The sequence below is a fragment of the Pholis gunnellus genome, assembly GCF_910591455.1.
Source record: "Pholis gunnellus genome assembly, chromosome: 11".
Classification (NCBI taxonomy): Eukaryota; Metazoa; Chordata; class Actinopteri; order Perciformes; family Pholidae; genus Pholis; species Pholis gunnellus.
The window spans coordinates 19,415,271-19,425,180 of record NC_136538.1 but is presented as its reverse complement, the minus strand read 5'-3'; the positions used below and the strand labels follow the sequence as shown (position 1 = coordinate 19,425,180).

At 38.7% G+C, this 9,910-nt stretch overlaps 1 protein-coding gene across 1 annotated transcript; it reads right to left on the bottom strand.

Annotated features, from left to right (window-relative positions):
- Positions 1-1,959: 1,959 nt before the first annotated feature.
- LOC306702651 (cytochrome P450 3A27-like) lies at positions 1,960-8,210 on the bottom strand. The gene is made up of 13 exons (XM_079168297.1): positions 8,081-8,210; positions 7,853-7,946; positions 7,581-7,633; positions 6,682-6,781; positions 5,695-5,808; positions 4,857-4,942; positions 4,296-4,438; positions 4,062-4,186; positions 3,845-3,929; positions 3,590-3,750; positions 3,248-3,474; positions 2,850-3,012; positions 1,960-2,720 (listed from the first exon to the last, which is right to left on the bottom strand). The coding sequence occupies exons 1-13, from the start codon at positions 8,149-8,151 to the stop codon at positions 2,646-2,648; spliced, it is 1,497 nt and encodes a 498-aa protein (XP_079024423.1). The 5' UTR covers positions 8,152-8,210; the 3' UTR covers positions 1,960-2,645.
- Positions 8,211-9,910: the final 1,700 nt, after the last annotated feature.

Genomic DNA, 9,910 nt, shown 5'->3' with positions numbered 1-9,910 from the left:
TTATTGATGCATTAATGTGATCATCACTTTAATGTTGCTGCTGGTAAAGGTGGGGCAAATTCTAATGTCTTCATATACTACAGGGTATAGTTCAATCTATCATAATGTATTAGCTGATTATATTTTGTATTAATATTCTGCAAAGTAATTTAAGTATTTAAATAATTTTAGTGCAGTAAAAAAGCAAAAACACAATATTTGAGTGTGAAGGAGGCAACAAGGAGGTTTCACCTCTCTGAATAAACTGCTTTACTCTGTCTGTCTTCATGTTTACCCTGTGGAAGTGATAAGAACAGAGGAAATCCACCGAGGTGCAGGAGAAATGACCTCCTTCCTTTCTTTCTGTGTGTGTGTGTGTGTGTGTGTGTGTGCTGCTGTGACGACATTCTTCAAAGGGCTGTATGAGTGTAAAGACTTGGTTTGATGGTTAAAACAAACCTATATTGTAACATTTAAATGTTCAAAAATACTCATTCAAGATAAAAGTTAGATTATTTTAGCCTAACTTACATTCTGGCTGCTATGAGACGTAAAACAGAAGGAGGATGGCGACAAAAAGAAAAACAATGTGTGCAAGATGATGTTAGCTTTAAAATCATTCAAGTTCATCATTATCCAGTTTGAAAACGTTCATTCAACGAGCAGATCTTTTGAAAGAAACATTATACGGAATTAAAATTATGAGAAGTAATGGAATTAAAAGAAAATGGATTAGCTGAAACAAGAACCACACTGATGAGAAGATATTTGACCCCGTAACAGCATCATATAATCTCCTTCAGTTGTTTTTATCCAGTGTTTTTCATCAATTAAACCAAATGCTGGAGCTCAAGTTGTCAATGTTTTTTGTAAACTGATGTGAGGGTGCGAATATGTCTCAGTCTCACTCTGACTCTGTTATCCTGTCACGTGTTGTTATTTTATTAGTTAATTACCAGTGAAGCGGATTACGGTGAGTTAAAGTGAACTGAACTGAAGAAGAGGAGGAGGGTGAAGCAGAGGGAGGAAGGCTGACGGTTCCTGTCCAGGCTGAGAGAGCCAGGGACTTTTTCCACTGGGAGAGGGGGTGTGGGGGGGTGTGGGGGTCATTTCCGAGAATTGTTTTAGAGCTGTGTGGAGATGGAGGAGGGTTGAAATATACTGCAAAGAAAGCGAAAGTGTAGAAGGAAACTGAAGACTGAAATGACACTTAGAGGTTACGGTTTTGTATGAATGGTATTCATCAGCTTTGTAGATATTTATCAAACCTGTGGTCACAGACAATTTTCTTAAATAGTTGCACTTGGCAACCACAACCAACAAGACAGCATTGGTGAAAGTAACTATATGTATATTTGCTCAAGCGGTGTACTTATGTCCAATTTGAAGGTACTTGTACTTTACTTGAGTAATTCTATTTTCTGCTACTTTATACTTCTACTCCTATTTACTAAAAGGATCTCCATCTTTACCATCTGCAAAATTAAAGTGCTGAACACAATAATCCATCAATGATCCATTAATATAATATCCTAAGATGGGCCATTCTGCATAATGAGTAATCTAACTTTTGTTGTTAGAACAGATAACCCAGGCAGACAGGAAGAGCTCAGTGATTGGTTGAAAAAGTGACGATACATAAGCATACTGACATCATGGTGACACTAGACGTAAAGGACCAAAGCAGTACTGACAATCTGGCAGGAGAGAGTGGAGATAAATACTGAGAGGGCTGATTGGGGAAAGAGGAACAGGTGATGAGAGAGTCAGGTGACCAGGACAGGAGGGAAAGTCAGAGGACATCTGGTGGACAGATGAAGAGTTGCACTCAGGAGGCCAACTCCGTCCATTTCAGTAAACTTCACATTCTTCTAGTGTAAGACAAAAGTATTCATCACATATGTGTCTTCATATATAAATATATATTCTTGACACTTTCTCATCGTCTAAATTCTTAAATAAGGGAAACGTTTTAAGGTAAAAGTTTTGCAGTAAAATGTTTTAATGGTAAATTATTACAGTGAAAAGTTTTAAAAAAAAGGTAAATGTTTTACAGAAAAGTTTTACAGTGATGAGAATCAAAGCTAATAGTTTAAGAAATATATATTTCAGGCAGCAGAGAAGTTAACAAGAAATATTCAAAGACTTCAGACAGACAGCTTTACTTTTAGCTTGTGACACCAAAACATTAATAAATACTAATAAAAAGCACCAGTAACGTCGGTGCTTATCAATTCTCCCGTCCCATTTAGTTAATGTAAAGACGGGAAAGGCTCTCACTAGAGTGTTGGGTTTGTCTGTTCTGGGCTACTGTAGAAACATGGCGGACTCCATGGACGAGGACCCGCTCGCTATATAGATATTAATGCCTTTTTCTAAGCTAAATAAAACATAACGATTCTTAGTTTCAGGTAATATCATAGGCATGCATATTATATTCCATATCTGCCAATTAAACCCCCTACATGTTACACACTTCCTTTAAATTAATAAAATGCATTTGATTCATAAACATTGCAAGAAAAATCGGATGTTCTAGGTGCATTAAAATATGAGTGTCAGTATCATAAAGACTTTATGTACAAAACTTGAATTCTTATCCTTTCAGCAGTTGTTAAACTGAGCCACACAGAAGTAAGGTCTATTTGGAGAAGCTCCCTTTTTAACTAATGTTGTCTGGGAACAAACTTGAGTTTTACTGGCTTTGTCGGCTGGCCCATCCAGTTAATCTCCAACGGAATCTAAAGGGAGAAATAAATATAAAACAAGGGACATGACAACAGAGCACCAGGACAGTCTGAATGCACATGAGTGTGTGTGTGTGTGTGTGTGTGTGTGTGTGTGTGTGTGTGTGTGTGTGTTGCTCTTACCACGGTGTCTTTGCATGTTTCCACGGTGTAACTCTGCAGGATACGGACAAGAACCGTCTTCATGGTGAGGACAGCGTAGCGCATCCCAACGCAGTTACGAGGACCGAGCCCGAACGGCATGTACGCGTACGGGTTCACCTCCTCCCCACCGTCTTTACTGAACCTGCACCGACGGCCACAAACTCTTTGAGCTATGCATACTTCAACACGTTTTGGGGAGTAAAAGCTATCTTGAACATCGACAATTTCACAACAACTGTTTAACTCCATCTTCTGAAGAAGATATTGTGATTTGCACAAACAGCTAGTAGTGTAATTGTTTTGTCCGAAGTTCCATGTTTCTCCACAGAGAGCCTTCCCAGATTCATGAATGAAAGCTCAGTACAGTGTATGTTTACCTCTCGGGTCTGAAAAGCTCAGGTGAGCTCCAAAAGCGTGGGTCCATGTGTAATAAGTGAACTGGAATGCCAACCAGGGTTCCCTCAGGGATGGTGAGGCCGTGAACCTGGGTAGTTTTTTTGCACACCCTCTCCAGCCGAGGTGCAGTGGGAATCAAACGCTGTGATTCACTCATAACCTGGTCCAGGTACTGCAGACCGACTACATCCTCGTATCGAATTGGAGCCTATATGGGCAAAAGATAAACAGGTGAGGATTAGAATACTATACAATGTCAGCTAATGAAAAGTTTGTTACATATGGCAACGAATCACATGCAGAATGACATGTGGCCTATGTACATCTCTCGGTAGGTTGGCATCGATTTCTTCCTGCAAGGTCTTCATCGCATCAGGGTTGACGGCCAGATTGTAAAAGAGGTAAGAGAGAGTGACACTGGTGGTCTCATAGCCGCCAAAGATGAAAATGAAAGCCTGGGAAAGGATCTCGTGCTCAGTCAAACCTACAACGACATAAAGCAAAATGTTCAGCAAGAAAACTACTTTCACAGACGGAGACTTTGACATTCATGAATTGCTGCTGTGGTGCAAACATACCTTTACTTGGCTGATCTTGTTCACTCTTTATGTCCGTTTCTGGGATCTCGTTCTGAATCATCACCTGCAGGAAGTCTGCTCGACTCTGGATCAGAACATTCGACACAAATTGGAGAGTGGTATCAATCGTTCCATTTAACTCTTGCAAGCGAATAAACGTATTTCTGAAAATGTCGAGATGTTCCTTTATTCTCCTTTGTACAGATGAAATGCTTACAGATTCCTCTGCCCCATGCTGGTCTTTGAACCTCTTGATGAGGTCGTAGAAATAATCCACACTTAGTCTGGGCATCATCTCAATTTTCAGGAGATTCAACAGACGGGCGCCAAAGGGAAATAGCACTGAAAGAAGACCAAAGGGTTGTTTACCAAAATTAGCTTACTCGTGATTCCAAGGTACTGATGCGATTAAATGATCTCTGCCTATAACAGAGGTGAGGGGAGCACATACTTAGTATAAAGAAAGGCCAAAGTCTGATGTTTAGGACCTTCTTGATATGAACATTCAGCGGGTCATCTGGATTGTTTATGGAGTTTGCCTCAACACTGAAGGATGCACTGGTCACAACATCTAAACTATAAGGGGCCACGAATCTAGGCGGAGAAAAAGAGAGGTGGTTTCTTTGAGGAATGGATTAAATGCTACCATTTTTAATGCATTTTATGAGAATATAAAAAGGTTACCCATTCTTAGTCGATTAATCAACTTATCGGTCATTTTGGTCTTAGTCGACTAAGATTTCTTGAGTAGATTTGTCATTTTTTAAGCTTTTTTCAAGCTGAATGACTTTTTTTTCCCTCCAAGACACTTATGAACACATCTAAACAAGATTTAAAGTGGTGCTTTTGTTTAATTATTTTTGGAGGAACTCAGTTTTACAAATCTCTCCATTAAATAAACTAATAGATTAGTTGACAGATTGTACGAGTGTTAGTCGACTAAGAACCTCTCAGGTCGAGGACAGCCCTACAACGTAATGAAACGATGGCATAAAGCAGATTAACAGCATACTTTTTGACATCAAGGGGTTCATCCAAATCTGTTTGTCCAAGTTTATCAGCGAGCCGGTCTGCATAGCGAGCAACGATGGGAAAAACCTTAAAAAATAAAATAAAAAATAAAAGAGTAGTTTAATGTTGATAATGTAGGTATTTCAATCATTGATGCCAACTTCTTTTAGTAGGTCTATATGATAAAACTGTAGACACACAATTGTATACGTATACAGTCTGCACTAGCAGGGTTCCCACTCTTTTCTCATTTTTCAGGATTTTGTCGGGACATGACCTAAGTGGTCTGACAGACAGAGATTGCGCCATACACTAATATGTTCCTCTCAATGGAAGTCTGATTCAAAAGATGTGCTACTGTGGCTGTCACGTACCTATGATGTCATCTCTGCAGGCTTAGAAATTATAGTTAGAGTTTCAGCCACTTAGGTTGTAACCTGCATGTGCTACCATGTGAGGTGACTCGGAGGTGTGTTCACAGCATTTACACAACATAACAGCCAGGTGGCATCCTCTGGGTCTGAAAAGAAGTCAGACTGTATAGAAGTGTATGAGAAAATGACTCTACTTGTCACTTGATTAATTACCTCAGTAAACATTGTAAACACGAGGTTATGGTCTCAACCGCTATTTTCAAGTCTTCTTCAATACAGCATGATGTTCAATTAGAAAACGATGGTCCCATTTAGAGTAAAAGAGACGATAAAGCGGAGTATGTTTTAGGGTGCGGCTACCTTCTGATTGACAGCTTCAGCTTTTCCAGGTCACGTGGGAACCCTGACTAGGTCAAAAGGAAGCAGATTGGAGAAGTGGTTATTGAGCTCGGAAATCAAACCAACCTGTTTCAGTCTTCCACTGGTGAAGCATGGTGATAAAGTGCTCCGCATTCTTTTCCACCTCTCATCTTTAACGACTGTAATTGCATCAGCCAAAGGTCCTGCCACTAGATTATCCTGGAAACACGACATCAGTTAAACTGAATGTTTAGATTCTCGTACAGAAGACTTCCTCCGACATGTCTCCTTCTTATTTTGTCTGCTTCTTTTATCACAGCACACACAATCATCATACTGTACAGAAATTGTACTTCCTTTCAATAGAACAGTTTCTTCTTAATTTGATTTGAATATTTGATGGTAATCCAAAAGGATAACGTGCATCTGATCCTGGCACGTTTCTTAATAGAGATTTTTGAATGCCCTGTTTTGACATTCATGAGCCGAAGGGATTTTCAGTAGGATCAGTCTAAGTTGTACATTTTTACTAAAACGACAGACGCGTCTTACTGCTCACTTGTAGAACAGTGAAGAGTGTTGTTAGAGTTGGGTTTTTTCCAGTTGCATAAGAAGTTGTGTGTGCGGGCTGGTGTAATCCTCAAGAATAAATCTCTGACTCTTGAGTAACCTCCAGGATATTACGACAAATCCAAACTTCCTCCTGAGTTGAATGAGGCATACTTAGCAGCCTTTTCTTCCTTTATGGTTCAGCAAACTAAGTTTGAGCTTTGAACTTTTCTGATAAGGTGGATATAATAAGATTCTCCTAACCATGTTGGTTTAAGAACAGACCATTTGCCGTGACATTATAAGTATCTATCTTTTCTTTTTAGTCTTTCTGTTATTCTTGCATCATTGCAGAAAAGACAGGGTTGCTTAATACGCCCACCTTCCCTGCAGAGTGCTCAGGGAAATTACCAGTGTTGTGTAATTTGATAAATAAAACACAAACACATGAATAATAGAAAAACTGACTCCAAACTATGTCACTTAACATGATATGCTGAATTTCCATATTCTCCGGTGTACGATAACGGATGAGTCTCTTACCCTTCGGTTGGTAAACACAGAGTAGCACTCCTTCACCAACACAGTTTTAACAATCTCAGGGTCTGCCACCATTAAGACTGGTGCTCGTGCATCAAACAACCTGCACAAAAAAATACAATGTCACAGTCTAAATGGTCAGTTATTAATTAAACATGAACATTCTAAAAAGCTTCCATGTGAGCTCAAACAGGCAGAATTAAATTTATGATGGTCGAAATGTTACCCAATTCCTACAAGGAAAGAAATATCTTTAACTTTCTGTGGCAAGTTTTTCTTTCACAATAAACTACGTCATCTATTGGTGGAAAGCTATAAAGTGCATTTAATCAAGGACTGTATTTTGCAGAACTTGTGCTCGTACTTTACTTTAGTATAACATTTCCCCCGACTTTGAGAAAGATTAAACCAGTTGTTCCCAACCTTTTTTTGGCTTGTGGCCCCTGTGACGACCCCCTCCCTTCCACTAGGGGTCTGTGTCCTGCTTGCTGTCTATTCTGTCTTTCAGGAGGTTATTAATCGGCCACTGATGAGCCACACCTGAGCCTGATGTGATAAAGGCTGTAAACACGCACCATGCCAACAAGGCTCGCCCCCTCTTCTCTGGCTCCTAACCCTTGGCCGACACGGCTGCTGCTTTGTTTTATTCTTTGAAGAAATGTATATTTATTACTTTTTCCACTCGTCTTGTCCCCCTTATGTTGGAGCCTTAGCCGGGTTGTAACACCCCTTATAACTTAAAAATACAAAGCACATGCTTGGGCCCCTTGACAATGATTCGTTTTAGAAGGGGGCAGGCCTACTTGGTTGTACTTTTCTTATTATTTAAGTACAGGATATGAGTACTTCTTCTACAACTGGCGTCACCTGTAAGAGGAGGAAAGATGAGATAAACAACTCACCCCCAGACGTCCCCGTACTTGGCTTGGCATTCACGATCAAAAGAGAGGATTCCCTACAAGGAATTTCAGTGTTAAAAGATTGAAAAAAACAAAAAAAAAGTTACACGAATTGAGTATAGATAAGTAAAGCAATCCGTACAGCAGGCTACTGTGACTGCAGAGTTATGTTTTAGTAAAAAAAAAAAAGTCTATTGGAACCAAATAATAACATTAAACAGTCATGTTTATTTCCCATTCGCTATAAAGTTTGTGTTTGTTCACGTGTGTGTTACCTTTCTCATGGATAGAAGTGTTCCAACAAACGGCCACGGCTTTGGTCCCGGTATTCCCACTTTTTTGAAAAGCCCATATGGCCAAATGCCATACCTAATATAATTAAAAAGAGTTATAGTTGTTTCACGAACATGCATCTATGCAACAGCTTAACGACAACATCGCTGTTTTAGGACAGATCAAATCGCAACGTAGTACTACTTAAGACAGTTTTAGAAACTACTCACAGCATTAAAAGGGTGAAAACGAGAACCAGCAAAGTCCAGGTAGTTGCTGAAAACAAGTCAAACACAAACATGTTGTCTTCTTGCAGGGGGAGAGCTGGACGCAAACAAAATACGAAATGACTGACGTCGCTGTGAAACAGACGAACTTAAATGACCTGTGGTGGGTGGAGCACAAGACTACAGTTCCACGAAGAAATGGTATTGTCAGTCCAGTGGCGGCTCGTTATTGTCTGTTATTGCGTGTACTCTTACATGCTCATAATACTGTTTATAAGCCAGCAATTTAGTTTGGCTACTTCATGTAAATAAGCTATTTTCTCATCAAGCAGACGCGCATCAGCAAGCAAAACCAATTTAATCTGAGTTTAAACTCAACTCAGATTAAATTACAACAGCGTCTACTACTGTGATAGTTACAGCAATATATTCAAGAGGAGCAGTGCGGATTCCGTCCCGGAAAACGGTCCCGTCGCTTGAATTGTAATGCTCGTCTCTTCGTGGAGCTACGGTACGGGTGCTTGGATAGCCCAAAAACCCCGGAAATAGACTTATATTTGATCAATAATTTGCCCATTTTGTTAAAAAACAACGTCATTTTGTACATTATATGAAATCCAACAATAATAAAAACAGAAATAACACTGCTGTACTATATTTAATTGAAAAAGGGTTCGACAATTATAATATTACCTAATAATAATAATCTTTGATCTGTAATAAAAACATTTCCTTCATTGGTTAGCTAACATTTCCATTGGAGTTCTGTTCAGAATATATGTCCATGTCAAATTTAATGTAATTTTACTGTACAGTCTTTGACAAAATTAAAGGCAAAGTTAACTCAAATGGTATTCAGAATTTCCCTATATTTGACAGGATATTTAAAAAAGATTCTTAAGAGGTAATATTAACCTTTCACAGGATTGTTGTTCAGGAGGACCCCTACTATGTCCACTATAATTTTACTGTACAGTTTTTGAGAAAATTAAAGGCAAAGTCAGCTCAAATGACATTTTGATATTCAGAATTTCCCCATATTTGACAGGTTATAAAAACAAATCCATAAGAGGTTATATCAAACTTTCACTGGATTGTTGTTTGAGGAACCCTACTATGTTCATGTCTAATTTCATGAGATGTTACTGTTCAGTTTCTTGGAAAATGAAAGGCAAAGTCAACTCAACATAAATTATGATATTCATAATGTCCTCATATTTGAACTGTTAAATAAACAGTACCTTAAGAGGTTATAGTAAATTTACAATGGATTCTTGTTCATGATCACTCCGACTATGTCCATTAATGTCATTTTACTGTATGTCTAATGTTTCGATTGTCTATATTGAAAATCTAGACATAAGCTTGGTAAAAGCCTTGGTCTTTTGTGTCATTTTGGACATAGCTCTACCTCCCTCTACCTACCTCCTTAGTGTGGTGGTGATCAAAGGCATTGTTCTAAAACTAATGTATTTGGATTGGGATTCAGTTGGAACACATGCACATTAATTGTTTTCTAATTGTCAAGTTTCAAAGAAAAACTTTTAAAGATAAAAACACAACATGAAACGCAGAAAATATCTCACCACCCTCTTCACACAGACATATATAGCAAGGGGGCATATAAAAAGAGACAAAAAACATAACAAATGCTCTATGTGGATTTAATTGTTGTACAAACAGCATTTCCAGTCATTGTCAACATCATTATTCCCACTAAGTCAGTCACTTATAAACCTATTGCTGGAATAAAGAAGTGTGCTCACTTTAAAAACATATTGACTGTGCAATGTGACATGTAGCACAGACGGACACCAATTCCATACAGCACTA

Coding starts and splice junctions, on each gene's coding strand:
- LOC306702651 (XM_079168297.1), bottom strand. CDS start 8,151: ATGTTTGTGTTTGACTTGTTTTCAGCAACTACCTGGACTTTGCTGGTT. Junction 7,947..8,080: donor GTTTTCACCCTTTTAATGCT/GTGAGTAGTTTC, acceptor TAATTATATTAG/GTATGGCATTTGGCCATATG. Junction 4,439..4,856: donor GAACCCCTTGATGTCAAAAA/GTATGCTGTTAA, acceptor TTCTCCGCCTAG/ATTCGTGGCCCCTTATAGTT.